The sequence below is a fragment of the Trachemys scripta genome, chromosome 10 (genome assembly GCF_013100865.1).
Source record: "Trachemys scripta elegans isolate TJP31775 chromosome 10, CAS_Tse_1.0, whole genome shotgun sequence".
Taxonomy (NCBI): Eukaryota; Metazoa; Chordata; order Testudines; family Emydidae; genus Trachemys; species Trachemys scripta.
The window spans coordinates 56,963,848-56,989,208 of NC_048307.1; the positions used below are offsets into that span (position 1 = coordinate 56,963,848).

The 25,361-nt window shown below is 43.6% G+C and overlaps 1 protein-coding gene across 1 annotated transcript in view; it reads left to right on the forward strand.

Annotated features, from left to right (window-relative positions):
* Window positions 1-25,361, forward strand: part of LRRC49 (leucine rich repeat containing 49) — a 133,146-nt gene that overhangs the window by 55,847 nt on the left and 51,938 nt on the right. The window contains exon 10 of the mRNA XM_034783768.1: window positions 9,985-10,132. Within this exon, the coding sequence (XP_034639659.1) occupies window positions 9,985-10,132 (148 nt within the window). The remainder of the gene's footprint in view (window positions 1-9,984; window positions 10,133-25,361) is intronic.

The following is a 25,361-nucleotide window of genomic DNA, read 5'->3' on the forward strand; positions in this document are numbered from 1 at the left end:
TTGGCAGAAAATGCTCATTAGTTGAAACTGAAACTTTTTGAGGGAAAAGAGGGTCTGTTTCACTGGAACTTTTGTTAGGATGGTTTCTTATGTCCAGGATAAAATTTCATGAGGGGACACCCGCCTGAGAATAGTCAATAGCTCAGTGGTTAAGGTACTCCCTGGGATGTGAGCGACTCATATTCATGTTCCTGCTGTGAATCAGGCATATCTAGGATATGTTGGCTTTTCTGGGGTGTCTCTCTCTCTTCCCTCTCCCCCCATTCCACATAAAACTTTGAAAAGGTCTCAGTTTCACCCAGATATGGAGCACAAACATTTTGGAGGTCTTGAAAACGTTCATGAGACAGGAAAACCATTTTCTGCCCAGCTCTATAGCTAAGTCATTAGAGGGAGAGAGAGGTCCCCCTTCATGGCTTGCCTGTCATATGAGAGGAAATTGTCCCAATGTTTATGGTCCAATGTCCCTTACCATCTCCTGCCTCAAACAGGAAATTGAGCCATCTTCTGGGAAGTAGAACATTTTAAACTTACTGAAAAGTTGGTTTATTTTCCTTTAGCGAGAAGATTGTATATATTACTGTTATTTAAAAAACCCTGTGTAGTTTGTAAAGTAGCTTATTTAAACAAATACTGTATTAAAATATTTTATGATTAGCCTGGAATTCTTGATACCTTTAAACACTGGACATGGTCAACGTTATGAATTTCACAGGGAGAATCTCAATCCTTCCTCCTCAAGAATGGCAAGACAATCCTTCCTCTCGTGTTTTTTGCGGGTTAATTAGGAAAAATATATTTCATTATATGTCAAGAATGGCTTAGTATTTATTATTTATTATCAAAGAAAATCTTTAGTAGTAGTAGTAATGTTCTTCTATCATTTGTAAATATTTTTGGAATGTTATGTCACCAAAGTAATTTGGGGAGATCCTTGCAGAATCTGTTGTTAGAGAAGTGATAATATCAAATATATCTTTTTTTTTTTCTTCTTAAAACGTCCATTCAAACATGCACGTATAGGTCGTAATCAAAACCAACAGCTAATTAGAGAATAATGGTTATAGTACTTCATTCGGTTGCGGGAAATATTTTACTACTCATAGTCTGTATTGTTTGTGCATTTGTATTACAGGTGGATATATATAGCTCTTTGTAGATCTCCAGAGTTTAGTTCATGATGACTGGCATATCTAGGATATAGGAACATTTTTTCCTGCTCTAATTAGAGAAGGACCTCTTGGTCCTGCTAGTGAAGGCAGGGGGCTGGACTTGATGACCTTTCAGGGTCCCTTCCAGTTCTAGGAGATGGGATATCTCCATTTATATTATTATAAGAAAAAAATTGAACAAGTCATTAGAGCCTTTAAGAACATGTTTAATTTGGTATATGATAGCTTGTGTGCTGTTTTTTCAGTGGAAGTTTGAACTGTAGTGCCCTTCCTTTTGGGGAAAACCCCCCACTACTTCGAGGATTGTCCCTGTGGGTGCTCCACTTTAGGTGAATTTGCACCCTTGCTCTTGTAATGGGAGATTTTTAGTAGCAACTCCTTGTTGGGTTGCACCTGTGTTGTCCCTGTCTCGCGCTGTCTCAGGTGGTTACATAGCGCTGTGCGACCAAACCTCCTTCAGTTCCTTCTCTATGGCTCTTGGCTTGAGACTGAGCAATTGGCAGCACCTCTGAGCTTATCATAGTCTAGCTTTAACTTTAGAATACTGGTTAATCAATAATTAATAGTTAATATTTTACTACCCTACCTTTTCCCCATTCATTCTTTCTTAAAATAAAATCTTATCTTTGGACTTAAATTTTCAGTTATTAGGATACCCCTTAGTGTAGTATAGTTACCCTCCCTCTTGGGAGAAACCCTGTTCTAAGGGGCATGCCCGGCTCCCCGTTCTCAGTGTGTCCGCTGCCTTGGCTAAACACACATACCACAAAAGTGCTCACACTGCCACAATCTCAAGGCTCACGCTAGGAAAGCAAGGGACCTACACCTAAAACTTCTCATGACGGAGAAGTCTCTGCACCCAGCGTCCAATTCAGGATCACAGACCCCTTCTGGGCATTGGTCTCCAACGGTGGCATCTGACAGAGGTTCATCAACACCCTCTCAGAGGAAGGAGCACTCCGCTAAAAAGGTGACAAAGAAGCAGGTGCCAACCTCCCTTCCTCGTGAATCTGCCAAAAAGAGACATTCCCCAATCTGTCATACCCTATTGGTATAGACTGCACCAGGACCATCAACCTCTGAGGTAGTGGGACCATCCAGTACCATGGGTACTGTGCGAGCCAAAGACCCTAAGCGGGCTGGCTTGGAAAAAGACACTAAAGGGAAATCTACTATCCATGTCTCGGTACTGCTGGAGATGCTCAAACATGTGGCACCAAGCAGCTTGGCAGCACTACAGTTTATGGTGCCACCTTCTGCCTCCACAGCTCATAGCACATGACCGTTGACACCGACAACTGCGGTAAAGGCATCGATACCACCGACAACACCCTCCTTGGTACCAATGTTCTTGGTACTGCAGCAATTTCTCTGCCATAAAGATCTTCTGGTCTCCTTGGCACTGGAATCTCCACTCCTTGGTACTAACCTCACTCCAGCACACTTGGTACTGTGCCAACTTACCACCCCACCCAGATCAGCTCCTCCTTTATCCAGTGATGATGATGATGATGATATCGGGGAAATCTTGCCTTTCCACACAGCTACCAGACCAGGTCTGCCAAAGCACATGAATACCACCCCAGACCTGAAACTCAAGGATGGTACAGACACCATGGATGCTGCCACCTATGCCATTTCCACCACAGTGGCCATACTGGGACCCATGGGCAACGTACCACCAACACTATCCTTAGCTTCCCAGTCCACCCAAGGAGAGGTTGAGGCATTCTCCATCACCCTCTGAACCTCCAGAAGAGGCAGTAGAGGAATTGGAGAAGACTTCAGATCAGGAAGTCACACCAGCTGCCAATTTTTCATCCTCTTCTCCAGATGAAGCTATCATGCCCCCACCACCCACAATGGGGGATGACTTTATACAGGATTGCAGATTTCCTGGCGATACTGCTGGAAGAAGTGGTGGAGTCCCAACATAAGTTGCTGGACATTCTTCAGACTTCAAGATTGCCTTCCCAATAAACAAGGTTCTCATGGACCCAGCCAGGACCATCTGGCAGACCCCAGCAACAATTCTGCCCACCTGCAAAAGTGTGGATAAAAAATGCTGTGCCCTTTCCAAAGGGATGGCATTTCTATATTCACACCCTACACCAAACTCTCTGGTGGTAGAGACCATGAATGAGCGGGGCAGACAGTCCCATTCCAGATCCACCCCAGATGACAGGGACTCTCTGGAAGCTACTGCCTCTTTGCCCTGATGCAGATTTACCACTCTAGTCAATCTAATCACCACAAGACAGCTCACAGACATTGGCCAGGATCTGCCTCCAACTCTTAGGGCACATGTTAGTGATGACATTTGTCGTCAAATATTCCAGACTGCATATGCGATGCTTGCAAGGCTGGCTCAGGACAGTGTATATTCCACACAGACACAGCATAAACAAGCGTCTTATGATGCCAACCAAAGAACAAATTATCTACGTTGGTGGACTCAGCCACACAATGTTTGCACAGGAGTTCCCTTCATACATACCCTTCCATCAATGATACTCACAACAGACATTTCTCTGCTAGGTTGCGGGGCTGGGATGGGGGGAGGCACACCTGCACAAGCACATGATTCAAGGCCTCTGGTCCCCATCGGAATCAACACTACACATAAACCAGCTGGAGCTGTGGGCAGTCCGCAGTGCATGCTCACACTTTCTACCCATGATCAGGGACAAGGCCATATAGGTTCTGATAGACCACGTCACTTTTATGTTTTATATAAACCGATAAGTAGGGTGCACAGAAGCCATGCTACTATGGAACTGGTGCATCCTCCACAACACTGACATCTCAACCTCCTACCTACAGGCTGTCAAAACACCACTACAGATGCACTGAGCAGAAAATTTTCCTAGGCCCACAAGTGGGAAATGAACACCAGAGTACTACAGAGCATATTCAAACACTGGGGAGTCTCAACTATAGACCTCTTTGTGACAACCCAAAATGCCAAGTGCCCATACTTTTGCTTTTCTCGTCAGATGGGATGCACCCCTATTAATCACCTTTTCCCCCGACCCCTCTCCTATTCCAGAGTCATACATAAGATCAGGACCGACAACACCAGAGTCATTTTTGAAAACCCTTACCCCCCCACCCTCCGTGGCCCTGACAAATGTGGTTTCCTTACCTCTTGAAGATGGCTGTGCACCCACCATGAACTCTTTCCCTTCTACCACATCTCCTGTCTCAGGATGCAGGCCAGGTCTACCACCCAAACCTGGCAAGACTCGACCGGAAGGCATGACCACTCCATGATTCCAAGACAGTGAAATGACCTGTTCAGAGGAGGAAAGGACATTCTTTTAAACAGCAGAAAGTCTGGCATATCTGCCTGCACAATTTGGAAGAGATTCCATACATGGTGCCAGCATAGACAAACAGTGGCGACTACCTCTCCTTTACCACTGGTACTGGAATACATACTGGAACTTAAGAAATCTGGTCTCTCAATGAGCTCGATCAGAGTATACCTCACAGCAATCTCGGCGTTCAACGCAAAGTGGACGAGTTCTCGATCTTCGCCCACCTGACCATTAAACGCTTTCTCAAGGGTCTTTATAACCTTTACCCTGAAATACGAGCCCCTACTCCATCATGAGACCTCAATCTGGTGCTGCGATGCATTACTGGACCCCCTTTTAAACCATTAGCGACGTGTTCACTTCTCCATCTCTTGATGAAGGCGGCCATTCTCATTGCTATCAAATCCGCTCAAAGAGAAACGGGGCCATCATAGCACCCCCCCCACGCACAATATTTTTCAAAAACAAAGTTACCCTAAGACCAGACACCCAAATTTTTACATAAAGTAGTTTCCTCATTCCATTTGAATTAACCCATCCATCTCCCATCATTCTTCCCAGAACCTCACAGGAATAACAAGAAGCAATGCTTCACACCCTGAATGTCTGAGGGTGCTAACATTTTACATTGAGAGGACAAAGGCTTTCAGAAAGTCACCAAAGTTATTTCTTTCCATCACGGAATGATCTAAGGGAGACGCCATGTACAAACAGAGGCTGTCTAAATGGCCTCTCCGGCTGCATTGACTTTTGCTATTGCCATCATCAGCTACAACCCCCACCGGGGACTTGCACACACTTCACCAGAGCACTCTCTGCCTCAGTAGCCTTCCTCAACATTGTGCCCATTATGGACATCTGTAAATCAGCAACCTGGGCGTCGGCTCATACATTCACCCAGCATTATGCCATAGAGCAGCACATGTCATCAGACGCTTTATTTGGACATACAGTTTTATCATCCACCACCACTGCAACTCCAAAGCCCCTCCCTTCCACCAAGAGGCACTCCTCTACAGTCACCGAAAGTGGAGCACCCATAGGGACACTCGTCGAAGAATGAGAAGATTAATCACCCTGTGCAGTAACTGAGGTTCTTCAATATGGTTGTCCCTGTGGGTGCTCCACTACTTTCCCTTCTCCCCTCTACTTCGGAGTTTTTTTCACACCATGGACTCTGCAGTCATTCACAGTCACAAAAACCTGTGGGAGAACACTTCAACCTCCCTGGACACACAATAGCAGATTTAAATGTAGCCATCCTGCAGCAAAAAAAACTTCAGGACCAGACTTCAAAGAGAAACTGCTGAGCTTCAATTCATTTGCAAATTTGACACCATCAGCTCAGGATTAAACAAAGACTGTGAATGGCTAGCCAACTACAAAAGCAGTTTCTCCTCCCTTGGTGTTTACACCTCAACTGCTAGAAGAGGGCCTCATCCTCCCTGATTGAACTAACCTCATTATCTCTAGACTAATTCTTGCCTGCATATTTATACCTGTCTCTGCAAATTTCCACTACGTTCATCTGATGAAGTGGATATTCACCCACAAAAGCTTATGCTCCAATACGTCTGCTAGTCTATAAAGTGCCACAGGACTCTCTGTCAGTGAAATGCTGGCTCTGTTGAAGTCAGTGGCAAAACTTCCACTGATTTCATTAGGGCCAGGCTTTCACATTAGGTATTTAAAGCTTTTAGCTGATCAGTTTCCCTTCTTTATCCCAAGATACAGTTTCCCTTCATTAAAATATGATCTTAGATCTTATGGTGCTCCATCACATGGGTTCATTCTTGTAGGTGTTATATCCATTAGTTTGTTGTTACACAGAAATGTGATAGAAAACGTAATAAAGCTTGGTGTCATTTATTTTGTAAAATTCTTTGAGGCCCTCAGAAAGAAGACATTATAGAAGTGCAAAATGTAATTATTAACAAATCCCAATAGTCTTTTCTTCTCTGTTCTTCATTGCTTATATCATTTCTCAAATAATTTCACCAGCACGAGTTTCATTATCCAGTTTTAGCGCAGTGGGTATTACTAAAACTTTTTGCACGTAGTGCCATTCATCCACTCCTTGAGTGCACCTTTTATGTAGCTCATTGTGTTATATTTTTCAGCAACATATCACTATGTGAAACCTGTTTTGCCCAGTTATTAATTTTTTATACTAACATTTGTTTTTGTAAGTTGTTTTAAATCGGCAAGACTTAATATAGTGTATTTAGAAATATGTATCTTGGGATAAAGAAGTAGCTTTTGTTTTGATCTTGTGAGTCACAAAGGACAGCATACCAAAGCAGTTCTTGCTGTATGAAATGTAGATGTATTTACAGTCTAGTCATATGTGTCCTGTAGATCTATAAGGTAGATCAAGCTGTCGGTTGAGAAATGTGGAAAATGCAGCACTGAAACAACTACTTATTCATAAAACTAGCAACTGGATGGAGAAAATACTTTTTTAAAGTTTACCAAAAGAGGAAGCATTTAATACAGAAGATATTTGTAATCTTTTATACTGTGGTCGCAAGTATTAACGGCATGATTATTAGGTAATAACATGATGCTTTAACACTACCATGGTTTTCCATGGTCATGTAATTGCCCCGGGCTGATATTTAAATCATAGCACTTGTGTATATTAAAGAATCATAGTTTAAATCAGGGGTGGGCAAACTTTGTGGCCCAAGGGCCACATCTGGGAATAGAAATTGTATGGCAGGCCATGAATGCTCACAAAATTGGGGTTGGGGGTGCGGGAGGGCTCTGGTTCGGGGTGCGGGCTCCAGGGTGGGGTCAGAAATGAGGAGTTCAGGGTGCAGAATGGGGCTCCGGGCTGGGGCGAGGGAGTGGAGTGCAGGGGAGGGCTCCGGCTGGGGGTGTGGGCTCTCGAATGGGGCTGGGGATGAGGAGTTTGGGGTGTTGGAGTGTGCTCCAGGCTGGGATGGAGGGATTCGGATGGTGGGAGGGGGATCATAGCTGGGGCAGAGGGTTGGGGAGAGGCTCTGGGGTGCTGGCTCTGGGCGGCACTTACCTCAAGCAACTTCCGGAAGCAGCGGCATGTCCCTTCTCCGGCTCCTACATGGAGGTGCGGCCAGGCAGCTCTGCACGCTGCCCTGTCCGCAGGCACTGCCCCTGCAGCTCCCATTGGAGCGCCAGAGGGGGTCCATGACGCTGCTTCCAGGAGCCTCATGGAGCAGCCCCTAACCCTGATCCCTGGCTGGAGCACCAGAGGGGGGCCATGTCCTGGCCTCCGGGAGCCACATGGAGCAGCCCCTGACCCTGCGCCCCCCCAGGGCTGGAGCGGGGCAAGCCCCAGACTCCACTCCCCAGTGGGAGCTTGAGGGCTGGCTTAAAATGGCTGGTGGGCCGGATCCAGTCCGTGGGCCATAGTTTGCCCATCCCTTGTTTAAATAGTTGGCTTTTAAAAGAGGGGATTTATCATTCACAGAAACTCTGTAAGGATTTGCTTATAGACATTCTCCTGCACTGTTCTGTAGAGCCCTGCAAATCTGCGGGTATCCGTTTTATATCCAGGGACCATTTTTGTGGATTGTGGATCAGATGCAGATACAAATTCTGTATCCGCACAAAGGTCTACTGTTATGGGGTGGTAAGGCACCTCATATGATGTCTCGCCCAGGATTTGCAGGAGGCCTGGCCATCTGCATGGAGGCCTTGGACCTCTCCTATGGCTCTGGTCTCCAGTGTCTGCAATGGAGCCATACTTGCAAGGTCCCCTTTTGGCTGAAGTTTCTGTAGGGTGCACAATATTTTTTGTTGCCCTCTAGGAGGATGAAGGCACCAGAGCCCTTTTTCTGCATGGAGTGGTCTTCCATACACAGATCGAAGCGGCAGCATGTTGTTATACCTTCATATAGAAATGTTTTTGCTATTGTTTACAATGTTTATCTTAGAACATTTGGATTTTTCCACTGTCTGATTTTCCTTTTCTGACTGATTAGAAAGGGTGTCTTGAATCTGTCTCTCCACTTCTCAAAGGAGTCTTCTTGTATTTTCATATAGTATTTGTTTTTTATCTAGACCAGCACCTAGCCAGGTTTCAATGAAATTTCGGCAGCCATAGTTTTACATAGAGGACATATAAATGTACATAATAATACAATTGGAAATGTCCTTCAGATGCTGGCAAGCGTAGGCTCTTATCTAACTAATGGCATTTAAGAAAAATATCCATCAACTTCTGATATACTCAGAAACATGAAATATTAGCAGAACTTCACTAATCTGCACATTTTATAATACACACAAACATCAGTGGTCTTTGCACTCTTCTCAGAAAATATATAAATAGATGAGCACTGTACTAAGGTCTTATTACTAAGAATTTATTTTTTACAAAATATTTGAGCAGTGCGTGTTCTTGCACATTATTAAATATCAGAAAAAAAGATGTGTGTCAAAATAAAGGAACAACGTATATTTTATGATACAGGGATCCTGAATTAATTTCTTATTTTGCTTTAATTCACACAATTCAGCAGTTTGGAACAGGGGGGAGGGATAGCTCAGTGGTTTGAGCATTGGCCTGCTAAACCCAGGGTCGTAAATTCAGTCCTTGAGGGGGGACATTTAGGGATATGGGGCAAAAATCTGTCTAGGGATTGGGCCTGCTTTGAGCACGGGTTTGGACTAGATGACCTCCTGAGGTCCCTTCCAGCCCTGATATTCTGTGATTCTAATTAGGTAAAAAAATGCTGCCATATCTTATATTTTAAGATCTTGAAAAATTCCAAACTACTGTGCAAACTATGTAAAAAGGAATCCCTTCACCCACCACTGAATCAGCTTCCGTTAAAGTGAATTATGGCAGATGTTTAGCAGTGCTGAGAAGCTCTATATAATATTTTTAGGACAGTAAATTAAGAAAAATAACATCTTTCTCCAATATTGGTGGTGGGGAAATTTACTTAGGCAAAATTAAGTATTCAAAGTAAAATTTAGCCAAGAAAATGACAATCATTCTTATTTTGGGGGTTATAATGCCTGCAAGTGGTTATGAACTTCAGTTTTCTGATTCTTCCAAGAGACAATATCTTGTGAATACAGGCTAACGTCATGCTATAAATAGTAAATGCATCTTGTAACTCCTTTTCTATTATTATTTTTATTATTTTATTTTAATTGACATCAACCAATATATAAAGATATAAAATGAAGAGCAATATGTTATCAAATCATGAAATTAATTGAGCAAGGATAGTTTTTGTTGCTACTCCTTACTTATTTTTTAAATGCCTTGTTGAAATATTTGCTTGCCATGTTCAGAGATCCTGTTTCAAAAAACTACCAATTCCTAAAGAATTAGTGATAGAGGAGAGGGAAGCAAGAACAATTCATATTCATTTGTAACACGCTTTTGATGTAAGCATATTTAGCGTTTAGAGAATGCCTTCCTGTAGTTTGTATGTCTTTGTGAAGAAAATTGATTCCTCAGTTGCGTTAAAAGCAATTCCCTTTTTTATGTGCAGTTTTGACAACATTCTGTGCCTTGCTGATTCCTCATCCCTGTCTGATATCACCCTTGATGGCAATCCAATAGCTCAGGAGACATGGTACAAGAACACTATTCTTCATCATATGATGCAGCTCCGACAGTTGGATATGAAGAGAATCACGGTAAGGAACTTTCTGAAAAAGTATTCATCAGATACTGTAAGCATTAAAATTAGCGAATAGGATTGCTAGGTTCTATGTATGGAAAAACTTGTACGTTATATCTACCTGTGAATAACTTGAACATTACAATATTGTAACTTGTTTTTCTTTTATACTACATGAGTATGTATTTTTCTTGCTCAACTCGAACACATTTATTTTTATTCACCCATACCGTGACAAGTGTTCCCTAACAACGGTAAAGAATATCAGAGGTGTTCTCTTCTAAATGTTGAACAAAGAATGTTATTACAATAAGGAAAATCTATTCTCTCTAAAACTACTGACTCCTTGGTTCAGTACAGTGCTTCTGCCTAGAACCTTCCCCATCCCAGTCATTCCTGGCTTCCTTCTGCAGATTTAAGTAACAGTACATGTCCTCACAACCACTATATTGGTGAGTTATCACCTGTTGGAAGAACAAGCCCTCTGTTACTACCTTTAACTAACTAGGCCCACATCCTTGTTGAGTTCCTTAGCTCTGTTATGTCTGATCTCTGCCAGCTTTTTGTCCCATAGTTGTCTTAAAATCCACAGTATTGTTAAGCACTCAAGGCTCCCCACCCCCCTAAAAAAAGAATTGCCCCCCCCCCCCCAAATCATGAGATTTATTTATATCATTCGTTATGTGCCTTCTGGTTTTTGAGCCTTACGGTTTCACATTTTCAAGCTTTTCCCACAATTATGAGGACTTAAAATTCTGTTGTTTTTTTTTGTTTTGTTTTTTAAATGAAAGCTGAGTTTCTCACATATATGACTTCAGGAGCTAGGTCTGTAAGAAAAATACCAAATATCATGAGGCTCATGATAAAATTGAGAGGGCAACACTGAATTCAGGTGTTCTGAGTGGCAACCGCATGTTGCACTGGTATACACTGGGCAATATCTAGCTTGATGTTTCTATGAGTGGTCATTGTCTAACTTCACTTGATGAATGGACCAAAACTCTACTTGGATTGTAATTTTTTTCTCCTTTATTGGATGGCCCACCTGAATATCCTGAATTCCCCAGTCTTGCTTTGCCTTGCAGACAACTAATAGACCTGGTCATTGCTCTTTTAGAAATTCCTTCATTTCTTCTGCAAGAAAGTTGTAGAAGCTGCTGGTCTGAAAATTATTTATAGTGGGTGCTCTTACTCCATATTCCCCTTCATTTCTGTTTGGCATGTCATCTCTGCTGGCAAAAGTTTTCATTGAAGTGAGAGCAGAGGCTAAGGGTAACATTTTTCTAAAGCACCTAAGTCCTGTTAACTTCCGATGAGACTTAGGCTCCTAAGTCACGTTTGGACTGTAAAAATATTACCCTCGGGCTGCAAGTGTATATCTCTTGTCCACACCAGTTCCAGTTAAGAAAAACAAACCTATCCAATTGTTTAACCTGTAGATAAATCGCATCCCAAGAGAAAGTCTTTAGCTCTTCCCCCCTCAAACTTCAGTTGATAAAATAAACTGAACCTTTTTGGATGACACACTTTGTAAGTTTTTTTTTTTTTTCCTCTCAAAGCAGGAAAATGGCCCTTTTCTGCCATCTACCATTGAGAAAAGTAAATAAAAGATATCCTTTTTACAACAGTTTGCAGATATGTAGAAAACATGTCTAAATTTGAATTGAATATGGTGCAGCTTTATAAGTAGGCTTCGCAGAATTCATTTTTTTGTAATTTCGATAACATTGATGTTTTGGTTTTAAGCATTTTTTTGTTTTTTATCTATATACATTTTCACAGTTGCAGGAAATTATGGGGTTTTTGTGATGGGGTATACAAATCTAACACTGGGCCCAAAGGAGTTAAAGGGCAGTACTGGGCCCAGGTAGTCCTGCCCTGCCAGGTCTACAGAGTGTGCTCTGACTGGAGGTACAGGTTAAAAAGAAGCTCAGAAATCCAGGCAATGAGAGGGAGAGCAAACAGTCTGGGGGAAAGGCAGGCTAGTCTCTTGAAAGCCACTCTGAAGGCTGAGCTTGAGATAGGACCATGGTGTTGGTGAGCCCCAAAGGCAGTGCTTTCTCTAACCTATCTCTCGCCCACACCTTTTTTCTTCTGAAAACCAACAGGTCCTGAGAGGCTCTGCTCATTTGAACTCTGTTAAACTTCTGATTGTTTGAACTTTAGGGGACCATGCCCCAAGCTGAAGGAGCAGATAGATAGGAAGTGGTCCAGGGTGGCAGACTTGGGTTTTCTGGTGCTGTTTCCCACAGTACCCTGGGCTGGGATCCCATGGAGAGGGTTGGCCCTGGTTCCCCTACCCCATCCTGCTTGAGAACTCGGCCCATAGGTGGGCTGAGGCCACGACTCCTCTGGGGTAGGGACCAGGCATTTCTATCCTTCCCCACCTTTTTTTCTGCAACTAGTGACTGGAAACCAGGTACACTAAGTCCTAATCCACCCAGCCCCCCTGAACACCCTATTACTGGATGGTCAGACAACAAGGGGGTTAGGCAGTAATTATTTAATGACAGTAGATGGTGAGATTCAAAAAGTTAAAGCTTTATAACTGTTAAAACACAAATTGTAAACATCATGTCAAAATATACAAAGTAAATATCCTTAAATCAAACTCTAATAAGTTCTCAAGAAGCATTTTTCTTACTTTGCCTATATGTAAATTTTGATGATTATCTATGAAAATGTTTTTTGTTGATTTGTGTGCCTATGGTGAAATTGACGTTTACTGACATTTACTGAAAAAAATCTACTCCTTCTAAGCCTACTTACTGTGGAGGAGTTAACCAGAAAGAAATATATGGACTGTGTACTATGTATGTAATTTGCCCTTCCAACAAAATCTGTTAAGTACAATACATATATTTTAAAAAGCTTTGCCATGCTATTATTGCTTGAAAATTTTTCCAGAATAAGGAATTGGTTCTCCTATTTTATTCAGAATGGAATTCCCTTCTGGCACTGTTACATTTTTTCATTGAGGGTATGTCTACACTACGAAATTAGTTCGAATTTATAGAAGCCGGTTTTATTGAAATCGGTTGTATACAGCCGATTGTGTGTGTCCACACAATACAATGCTCTAGGTGCTCTAGTCGGCGGACCGCGTCCACAGTACGAGGCTAGTGTCGACTTCCGGAGCATTGCACTATGGGTAGCTATCCCAGAGCTATCCCACAGTTCCCGCAGTCTCTGCCGCCCTTGGAATTCTGGGTTGAGATCCCAATGCCCGGATGATGCAAAACAGTGTCGCGGGCGGTTCTGGGTACGTGTCGTCAGGCCCCTCCCTCCCCCGTCACAGCAACGGCAGACAATAGATTCGCGCCTTTTTACCTGGGTTACCTGGGTTACCTGTGCAGACAACATGGAGCCCGCTCAGCACAGCTGAGCTCACCGTCACCATATGTCCTCTGGGTGCCGGCAGACGTGGGACTGCATTGCTACACAGCAGCAGCTGCTAACTGCCTTTTGGCGGTAGACGGTGCAGTAGACTGGTAGCCTTCATCGGCGATCTGGGTGCTGGCAGCCGTGGGGCTTGCCTTTTGGCAGTAAATGGTGTATTATGACTGTTAGCCGGCCTATTACAAGTCGGGTCATCGCACATTAGCAGAGTCTTCCCTGAGCAGCAGCTCGTGCAATAGGCCTGAAGACCATCGTCATACACCGCCCCGTATTTGCTGCCAAGCACCCAGAAAGATGCCGAGGGCTATCAGTCACGCTGCACCGTCGTCTTAAGATGTAAAAAAATAGATTTTCTCTGTGTTCATTTGCTTCCCCTTCCTCCGTGAAATCAATGGCCTGCTAAGCCCAGGGTTTCCAGTTTAATCTTTGGGGGGACCATTCTGTGTGACAGTTGTTTGTGTTTCTCCCTGTTCCTGTACCTGTACGCCATGTCGTCACTCGGCCCTCCCTCCCTCCCGCCCTCCTTCTCCTGGTCCATCAGATACTACTTTCGCGCCTTTTTTCTGACCAGGCGCCATAGCTAGCACTGGGATCATGGAGCCCGCTCAGATCACCGCGGCAATTATGAGCACTATGAACACCACGCGCATTGTCCTGGAGTATATGCAGAGCCAGAACATGCCAAGGCGAAACCCGGACCAGGCGAGGAGGCGATTGCAGCACGGCGACGAGAGTGATGAGGAAATTGACATGGCCATAGACCTCTCACAAGGCACAGGCCCCAGCAATGTGGAAATCATGGTGTCACTGGGGCAGGTTGATACCGTGGAACGCCGATTCTGGGCCCGGGAAACAAGCACAGACTGGTGGGACCGCATCGTGCTGCAGGTCTGGGACGATTCCCAGTGGCTGCGAAACTTTCGCATGCGTAAGGGCACTTTCATGGAACTTTGTGACTTGCTTTCCCCTGCCCTGAAACGCCAGGATACCAAGATGAGAGCAGCCCTCACAGTTGAGAAGCGCGTGGCGATAGCCCTGTGGAAGCTTGCAACGCCAGACAGCTACCGGTCAGTCGGGAATCAATTTGGAGTGGGCAAATCTACGGTGGGGGCTGCTGTGATCCAATTTGCCAGGGCAATGAAAGACCTGGTGATAGCAAGGGTAGTGACTCTGGGCAACGTGCAGTCAATAGTGGATGGTTTTGCTGAAATGGGATTCCCAAACTGTGGCGGGGCCATAGACGGAACCCATATCCCTATCTTGTCACCGGAGCACCAAGCCACCGACTACGTAAACCGCAAGGGGTACTTTTCAATGGTGCTGCAAGCCCTGGTGGATCACAAGGGACGTTTCACCAACATCAACGTGGGATGGCCGGGAAAGGTACATGATGCTCGCGTCTTCAGGAACTCTGCTCTGTTTCGAAAGCTGGAGGAAGGGACTTTCTTCCCGGACCAGAAAGTGACCGTTGGGGATGTTGAAATGCCTATCGTGATCCTTGGGGACCCAGCCTACCCCTTAATGCCATGGCTCATGAAGCCGTACACAGGCAGCCTAGACAGGAGTCAGGACCTGTTCAACTACAGGCTGAGCAAGTGCCGAATGGTGGTGGAATGTGCATTTGGACGTTTAAAAGCGCGCTGGCGCAGCTTACTGACTCGCTCAGACCTCAGCGAAAAGAATATCCCCATTGTTATTGCTGCTTGCTGTGCGCTCCACAATATCTGTGAGAGTAAGGGGGAGACCTTTATGGCGGGGTGGGAGGTTGAGGCAACTCGCCTGGCCGCTGATTACGCGCAGCCAGACACCAGGGCGGTTAGAGGAGCACAGCAGGGCGCAGTGCGCATCAGAGAAGCTTTGAAAACGAGTTTTGTGACTGGCCAGGCTACTGTGTGAAACTTCTGTTTGTTTCTCCTTGATGAACCCTCCAACCCCCCCCCCCCCGACCCGGTTCACTCTACTTCCCTGTAAACCAACCACCCCACCCCACCCTCCCCTCCCCTCCCGCTTGCAGAGGCAATAAAGTCATTGTTTTTTCACATTCATGCATTCTTTATTAGTTCCTTACAGAGGTAGGGGGATAATTGCCAAGGTAGCTGGGATGGGTGGGGGAGGAGGGATGGAAAAGGACACACTGCATTTTAAAACTTTAACTCTTATTGAAGCCCAGCCTTCTGATGCTTGGGCGATCATCTGGGGTGGAGTGACTGGGTGGCCGGAGGCCCCCCCACCGTGTTCTTGGGCGTCTGGGTGAGGAAGCTATGGAACTTGGGGAGGAGGGCTGTTGGTTACACAGGGGCTGTAGCGGCGGTCTCTGCTCCTGCTGCCTTTCCTGCAGCTCAACCATACGCTCGAGCATATCACTTTGATGCTCCAGCAGACGGAGCATTGCCTCTTGCCGTCTGTCTGCAAGCTGACGCCACCTATCATCTTCAGCCCGCCACCTCTCCTCTCGTTCATGTTGGGCTTTTCTCATCTCCGACATTGACTGCCTCCACACATTCTGCTGTGCTCTATCAGCCTGGGCGGACATCTGCAGCTCCGTGAACATCTCGTCCCTCGTCTTACGTTTTCTCTTTCTAATGTTCACGAGCCTCTGCGAAGGAGAAACATTTGCAGCTGGTGGAGGAGAAGGGAGAGGTGGTTAAAAAAGACACATTTTAGGGAACAATGGGTACACTCTTTCATTACAAGGTCGCATATTTCGGCTTGCAGGCAGCCATCGTAGGCCACAGTGTTTTGGCTTTTTTAACCTTCTTAACATGTGGGAAAGGTTGCAAACAGCAGCGCATTTCCCATATCAAGGATGAATTGGGTTGTCCATTTAAAATGGGGTTTCAATGTGAAAGGAGGGGGCTGCGGTTTCCCGGTTAACATGCGGCACAAACACAAGTAAACCACCCCCCCCCACACACACACGATTCTCTGGGATGATCACTTCACCCCTCCCCCCCCACCGCGTGGTTAACAGCGGGGAACATTTCTGGTCAGAATAGCAGGAACGGGCGCCTCTGAATGTCCCCCTTAATAAAATCACCCCATTTCAACCAGGAGAGCTTTCTGGAGATGTCCCTGGAGGATTTCCGCTCCATCCCCATACACGTTAACAGACTTGCTTGCTTTTTTTTTGTAATGTTTACAAATATTTACAAAGTTACACTCACCAGAGGTCTCCTGTGTGCCCTGAGGGTCTTGGGTGAGTTCGGGGGTTACTGGTTCCAGGTCCAGGGTCACAAACATATCCTGGCTGTTGGGGAAACCGGTTTCTCCGCTTCCTTGCTGCTGTGAGCTACCTACAGTACCTCCATCGTCATCTTCCTCGTTCCCCGAACCGTCTTCCCTGTGTGTTTCTCCAGTGAGAGAGTCATAGCACACGGTTGGGGTAGTGGTGGCTGCACCCCCTAGGATCGCATGCAGCTCCGCGTAGTAGCGGCAAGTTTGCGGCTCTGCCCCGGACCTTCCGTTTGCTTCTCTGGCTTTGTGGTAGGCTTGCCGTAGCTCCTTAATTTTCACGCGGCACTGCTGTGTGTCCCTGTTATGGCCTCGGTCCTTCATGGCCTTGGAGATCTTTTCTAATACTTTTCCATTTCTTTTACTGCTACGGAGTTCAGCTATCACTGCTTCATCTCCCCATATGGCGAGCAGATCTCGTACCTCCCGTTCGGTCCATGCTGGAGCTCTTTTGCGATCCTGGGAGGACTCCATCACGGTTACCTGTGCTGATGAGCTCTGCGTGGTCACCTGTGCTCTCCACGCTGGGCAAACAGGAAATGAAATTCAAACCTTCGCGGGTCTTTTCCTGTCTACCTGGTCAGTGCATCTGAGTTGAGAGCGCTGTCCAGAGCGGTCACAATGAAGCACTGTGGGATAGCTCCCGGAGGCCAATAACATCGAATTCCGTCCACACTACCCCAATTCCGACCCGCAAAGGCCGGTTTTATCGCTAATCCCCTCGTCGGAGGTGGTGTAAAGAAACCGGTTTAAAGGGCCCTTTAAGTCGAAAGAAAGGACCTCGTTGTGTGGACGTGTCCAGGCTTAATTCGGTTTAACGCTGCTAAAGCCGACCTAAACCCGTAGTGTAGACCAGGCCTGAGAAACCTTCCACCCATGAAGTGTTTTAGCACTGGTAGGGCAATGCTATAGAAAGACCCCAAACAAAATCTCCCTCGCAACTTTGAGAAAAACAGACTTCTCAGGAATTTCCTAATAAATTATTAGAAGAAATAATCCTGTCCCTTAATTCACATATTTTAGGAAACTTAGAGGCTAGTATCAAAAATAATGGGAGATGCACCTTTTTAATCAAATACCATTTTTACAAAGAACAGTTGTAGATCAGGAAAACTTAAAAAAAAATTGGCTTCTCTATCTTCTGAGGCGGCATGTCTTTGTTCATTCCTGTATTACATCAAACCAAAATGCTATAACTTCCATTAATGAGCAGCATGTTATCTGCAAGATACAGATGATATGAACTTATTGGGTATTAGAAGTGTACTGTTTTATATTTTGCATTCAATCTCCCTATGAGTTTATAGTTCATATATGTATCCCAGGCCATTCTTCAGATTTTTATGACTTAGGTAGTGTTACCAGATTTGCCTGTTACTTTGGGGTATGCTCATTTATTTGGGTTACTCTTTGGGGGGTGGGGGGCTGTAATGCTATCAATGTACTGCTTGTGTCACTTGTGTTTTCATACGGAGCTCTACTTCTCCCTTCTGCAAGTCCCCTCCCAATGGAGCTGTCCTGCAGGACCTAGGTTCCCTAGGGCTGGGTTCCTCCAGCCCCAGAACCAGATGCACATACATACATTAATAGAGCAAGTCTGAGCGGACCAGGTTAAGCAGCACTTTCAAGCTGCCCCCCCTTATGTGTCCCAGATTCAGCACGTCCCTATCTCCACTCTCACATCACAGTTGTACTGGTGGTAACCTACTTGATGAGCAAACCCCACAGTATTTTGGGTGCTGCAGGGATTTTTAGCTTAGGTAAAAGAAGCGTTGCCGCAGAGTAAATGGGGGAAACTAAAAACCCAAAAGAGTAAAGTTCAGCAAGAGAGAGAGAAGCAACCAGCTTAACCATAAAAGTTATTTATTGAATAATAGTGATAACTACACAAGGAGGGCTAAACCAAGGAAAATAGAGAGAGAGAAAGAGGGGGGTCTCACCCACTCCATGAGGCTTGAACTGGTTGGGGTTCCCAGGTGGTGGTGGTAGCTCAGGGTCCTGAGTGCTGGAGACAGGCAGAGTCCCCAGCACGATCAGTCAGGAGAAGATGGAGTCCCAGTGGAACTGATGCAGAGTTTGGGTCTATGCATCAGAACACTTACTTGAACATAGGTAGAGGTCTTTGTAGAGAAACAACAATAGTTCAAGGGAGAACACTATATTTTTTTTATGGGTAAACTGATGACTCAAGGGTTTTCTTTAGGCTAGACAATAGGAGCTGATCACTCTTGGCTATCGGTGGTCGTTTCTTCCAGGGAGCTCACAATGAAACTAGGCTGCTTCAGTATTTTGGATATCAATCACGGATTCATTACTAGTATTGGGCCGATAACTGCTGAGCTGGGTGTGAGCAGGTGTAGGTTCATGAACATCTGGAGCAGAGATTCCCATGATGCAGGGCTTCCCTGCTTTTCTGGTCCCAGAGTTCAGTGCGATTCTCTGTTCTTCATTCTGTATGCTAATCCCTGTCCCATCTTTCATGCAGATGAAGCTAGGGGAGTTGTCTCTGCTCTCCATTCTGTATGCGAATAGAGATGTCTTAATTTTGTCACCCTTGTCAGGAGGGGTCTAGGTATGTCTCCGAACTCCCTTCACTGCTCTCTGCAAGCCTTTTCTCTGATTGGTTTTGGTTCAAACAGAGACTGGTTGGGGGGGGGGGGAGGTGTCTTTCATGAGTCAGACAGGCTAGATACTTCGCCCTGGTTCCCCAAGAACACAGAGCTGACTGGTATCAGTAGTTGTATTTTATTTAGTTCTAATATATTAACGTATGTTCTTGAACATAAATGTATACCTATATAAGATATTTGTTACAAATATTTAAACAGAACTCTCTGTTTGGAATATTTTTATATAAGACATGCTATGGAAATATGGGTGCACAGCTGTCCTCAACTAGCTAAGCTAGTTCACAGTCTTGGAGTTATAGTTGGTTTATCCTTGGCACTGGATATTCAGGTAGTGGCACTCACTAGAAGCACCTCCTTGAATAATAATAATAATAATAATTAATGAAAAACATACAACAAATAAAATAAAATAACCTTAAAGTGGGAACAGAAGGTGCATCCCGGTGTGCTCTATTTATCATCCTACTCAGCGCTCATTTGTAATGTTCTCCAGCATGCCCTATCGCATGGCAATGGGTTCAGCTGCAATTAGTATCTGGAGTGCTATTATCAATGTTATGCCATATTAGCATCAGGGACAGCTGCTAGCATGGTAGACCTACAGATATAGTCACTTTCTTGTTTTTTATATTAAAGGTTGCATACACTTTGGGTGAAGGTAACAAAAGGACACAGTAATAAAATGCAAAAATAAGAATCAACAAGGAAATACAAAGAAATCACCATGGCTGTTACGGAGTGAAAAGTACACCTGAATCCTCAAGGATGAGAGTGATTGGACCTGCAGGGAGGGAAAGTACTGTTCCCCTTTAAGGAAGGTTCCCCCTTCAGCTCTTTAGCCATTTGGGAGTGAGTGGGCAATAGCTCTGAGAAAGCCCAATGGTTCGTGTGCAACAGAGGATAGGGGTCAGGACACCATTGCATGCTAGAAAAGCAGCCCCCCATTCTTCCTCCCCTAGGATTGTCATGGGACTGTTTTTTGGGGGGTCTGCTGTGGGCATCGTGTTATTTGCGACTGGAAATGGGGCATCGTGCTATCTGCGACTGGAAATGAATTTTTTCTTCACTGCCAGATTGGCCAAGAGGGATGGGTTTTTCCATCTTTCCCACACCAACTGAGGGACCCGTGGGAGTGAAAGTAAGGTTCAGATTGTTGCATCTTGGCGGATGTCCATTGCAGATACTTGTTTAATAGGGGTTTCATCCCCTGATAAACTGGAATTGGAAGTGAACTCAGGGGAAGGCATCCACTAAATAAGCTAGGAAACACTGTTGGGGTTTCTAATATCTGGTACAAGAAGAAGACATCTCCTTTCCCCAGAGCCTTAGTACTCAGACAAGGAGAGGGTAGTGGGGTCCCACCAATATGCTGGGACCAACTTTGGAGAAGGGAAGGGCTGATGGAGCTCTCTAGCAAGAGATACGAGCTACACTGTACAAAGCATTGTCAGATATTTTTCAGATCAATGATTAAAGGTGTAGGCTGGTTAAACCACATCCCTCGAGTCTTCTCTTATCTTCCTGCATATTCAACCCAATAAAATATTGGACTATCAAGAAGAAAAGAGATCAAATCATTGAAAGAACATAGCAGTAGGAAGAATAAAAGAAAGGCAGTTTTATGATGAGGATTAAAATATTAGAAGAACAGAGAGACATCCAGGGAAGTAGGGCTAGAAGAAGAATAAAGGCAATCTTTAGGAACCACAGTATAAGAATGAACAATGGCAAAATGATTAGTGGGTCTCACTTGCTAACTTTGATTTTTTTTCTTATGCTTTCTTAATCATAAGGAATATTTACAGAAATATGAAAAATTGCATTCCATTCCTGTAATCTGTTGTAACTTTGGAACAAAAGTTCATTCTATTAATTTAGGATGAAATTCATCCCTGTAAGAAGGTATATGCACCACTTAATATCAGTTCAGCTCTCAAAATAGGACTTAAGTGGTGTCATAGGACTTGTGCTGGTCCTTTCAACACACATTAATTTTACCCTTGAAGCACGGTAATGCTTGCTGTGAAACTATTCTCTCTCCCAGTTACAGAGTAGCGATGGCTCAAGTTGTTTGTTCTATTGACGTTTCTTAAAAACCTTCATTTAGCTAAGTAGATCTCATTTTAAGATACAAAGTTCCAAAGTCACATTTAGTATGCAGTGTATTTGTTATTGCAGAAATTCATCACTCTCTTAGAATATTCTGTTATAAGTTTTCAGAACTTTTAAACCCCATGTATTTCAGTGTCTGGTTTACCACAATATTTCTGCTTTCCTGTGTGATGTTATTAAATAAACATATCTAATGTATACATACAAATGAAAAATATTTTGTAAATTACATATGTATTCTAAGAAGACCAAGGTTCTTTCAACGAAACTCTGGCAAAGTAAACACTGTACCGACTTTGTACTAGAAAATTAGAGGAATTTTGAGGGTTTCCCGTGTATTTACAGAGAGTTTCTTGAGACCTGCAAAACTTGTGCAGATCTTAGATATTTCCTATTTTTAATTAGCTTAATTTCATATGTGGAATTCCAGTTATCTTATTTGCTATCTTATCTTGTTATCTACCTTTTTAAGTGCTATATTTTGTCAGGGGATTCCTTTTGTACTAGAGCAGGGGTCGGCAACGTTTGGCACGCGGCTCGCCAGGGTAAACACCCTAGCAGGCTGGGCCAGTTTATTTACCTGCTGACGCGGCAGGTTCGGCCAATCGCAGCCCCCACTGGCTGCGGTTTGCCGTCCCAGGCCAATGGGGGTGGCGGGAAGCCACGGCCAGCACATCCCTCGGCCCGCGCCGCTTCCTGCCGCCCCCATTGGCCCGGGACAGTGAAACGCGGTGAGTGGGGGCCACGATCGGCCGAACCTGCCGTGTCAGCAGGTAAATAAACTGGCCCGGCCTGCTAGGGTGCTTATTTAAAAAAAACATTGCCAATCCCTGTACTAGAGCGTATGGTAATGCTACCTACTAGTCTCAAACAAAATACTTCAGAGGAAAAAAATGTTGAAACGATATCTTCTCTGTGATTTTCTACAAACCATTTCATACAGATCTGTAACTCCAAATTTCCTGACCTTCACTTTCAAAGTTTAAAACGTGTTATTAAAATTCCAGTCTTCTAAAAAAGTTTTTTTGTTTAATATTGATGTATGGTGAAAGTCAGGAAATTCAAGGTCAGTCTTCCACAAATAGCCTTAAAGCTGTCCCTGTATCCTGCCAAAACTATGAAAAATCTACCCAAGCTAGATAGGGGATTATAAATATGTAAACTACTCTTCAAATTTTTTGAAATATTTAACAATGGAGAAGTAATACACTTGATGCATGTGTCAACTCTCCTCTGTTCTTTGTGGAGACTAGTTGAAGTCATATTTTATACAATCTGTTTTAGCGAATGAGATATTGTAAGGTCCAGAATGTCCAATTTTTGGATAGTGAATGTGGTCAGAATGGTTAACTAGTTATAGGTGTATGCTGGGGGTTTCTGATCTGCCTCAAGATGGTGAGTGGTATTGTTTTCTAAATTTTCTGATTTTTTTTTTAAATAGTATACTAATGAGGCATTTTGTGTTGAAGGTATATCTGCTGGCAAACTTAAACTAATCAGTTTTGGGGAAATTAGCCTCATTTTTGAATTTTGATGAACTATCATTATTGCAATGTATTCTAAATATATTTTTCATAAATGGGTTACTGTTTCTATTTTATGTTTAGTACCTACACCCCTGGAGTTTGAAAATTCACATTCATCTCTGTAATTTCTCTTATTCCTAACCTTTCTCTGCAGACATTCAGACCAAAAGATCTTCCAGGTTCTTCTTGATTTGGGTGTAAAGAAACTTTTTACAACCTGGCATATGGGTCCAGTGAAGCTTGGGCTTCTGGATTTATTTTAAGGACCCTACTAATTTGGGCATGAGTAATTTTTTTAGTATGGCTTTACAAAAACAAAGAAATTTCTCCCTCTCCCTCCCGCCCAAGTCCAGGAGTTCATTTTTTTTAGTCTAGTCCAGTTAAACACAAGTTTCTTCTTAAAACAAACAAACCCAAACAAACTAACCAAAAACCCCCACCCCCAAATGTGCTTGAGGTAAAGACCACACATGAGAAGTTTCAGGTTTAAAGAAAATTTCATGAGAAGCTTAAAGGGATGGAAGTATCAAACTTACCATGAAAACAAATTAACAATAGTACTTAACATTTATCTTTCATCTTCCCTGTGCTTTGCAAACATTAGCGATTTACTAAGAATGACAATTTTACCTATGAGGTCTCTACCATGCATCCATATTATTATTTTTTTCTTAGTAGTTTCCTTAATTTTTTCACAAATGTGTGTTGGAGGGAATGTTCAGGATATATAACTCATAAATGGCTGAGTGGATTATAATTTTAAATCTTAATGCATCTTTTCCATCGGTGTGCTCATGCAATTCCTTGCTGCTCTCTACTACTTCCATTACATTGGGTTGCACAATGGAGGATGGAGCTGCCAAGTGAATGCAGCATTGCTGGAGTCAATATTCTCCTCAACTTCCCTCAGCCTTGGCATTAGGAATTGGACAATGAGGAGACAGTTTTTGGGCTGGGTTTGCAGTTAAATGAGGGAGGTGGACCAAAATGGAGGAGGTAGCCTAGGATGAGGGAAGATCGTTGGAGAAGTTGAGAGGAATCTGAATAAGGAAGGCAACTAATAGTGTCTGTCTTTAAAAGACCAAAAGAACTTAAAAGAAAAAAAAAAACATAAATGAAATGTCAAGTTGATTATATTTAAATACAAAATAGATAGGAAAGGCATAATTTATAAAGTTGTCTTAATCATAGTATCATTAAACTTGTCCCCATTATCATTATGTATATATTTTATGGTAGGGCTATTTTAGACTGTTTATATGAGGATATTATTATTAATATGCTGGAGGTGTAATTGGGGTAAACTTATTGTTATGAGAATCTTAATATTTGTGATTTTTAAAACTTTGTGTTTTAACTTTGTAAACATAACATTTAATTAACATTTTTCTTTGTTTTGCACTGATAGTGTGTACATAGTATTTGTGATATGTGTAGTCCTGGAATGGCTGCGATGTACTCTATTTATTTTGCAGCAGTTCTCAATCCCCAGTCAGGGATTGCAGGCCCCTTTGTCTTAGTTGCTGTGTACACACACACAGAAACAATCCTTTTGTGGACATAATTTAAAGTATATTGTACTCTACTTCATTTTCCATCGGATACTGTGGTAATGACTTAGTAGTAGTGAAGTTTAATAGGATAAGTGTGTCATAAAGTTCCTGTTTATTTCATCTTAAAATAAGCAAATATACAGTTGTTTGGCATGCTTTCACATTACTTAAAGCTTAAAATGAATTGTTATATTTGTACAGTAGTTTTAACATATCAAGATTATTTTTTGAGATTGCCTAAATTCTCTGTTAGTGTCTTAAGTTTCTGAAAAATGGAAGTGAAAAGTTAAGTCTGTTGTTTCTTACAGGAGCTTTCTATTTTAGAAGGGACCCCCCCAAAAAACTTTTCTCTGATGGTTTTGGAAGATATTTTTATATAAACGCTTCAGGGGGTTATGAAGTAAATAAAATTACCGTATATACTCGTTCATTAGCCTGTTCATTTATAAGCCGACCCCCCAAGATGGTTAGGTAAAAATAGCAAAAACTGTATGACCCTTTCATAAGCCGACCCTATATTTCAGGGATTGGCAAACTCTGGCTCCTGTACCGTTAGGGTAAGCCACTAGTGGGCCTGGACGTTTTGTTTAACTGGAGCGTTCACAGGCACGGAGCCCCTCTGCTCCCAGCGTCCGCAGTTTGCCGTTCCCAGCCAATGGGAGCGGCAGGAAGTGGCCCTGCAGCTCCCATTGGCTGGGAACGGCAAACCGCGGACACTGGGAGCTGAGGGACTCCGTGCCTGCAGACGCTCCAGGTAAACAAAACGTCCAGGCCCACTAGTGGCTTACCCTAAC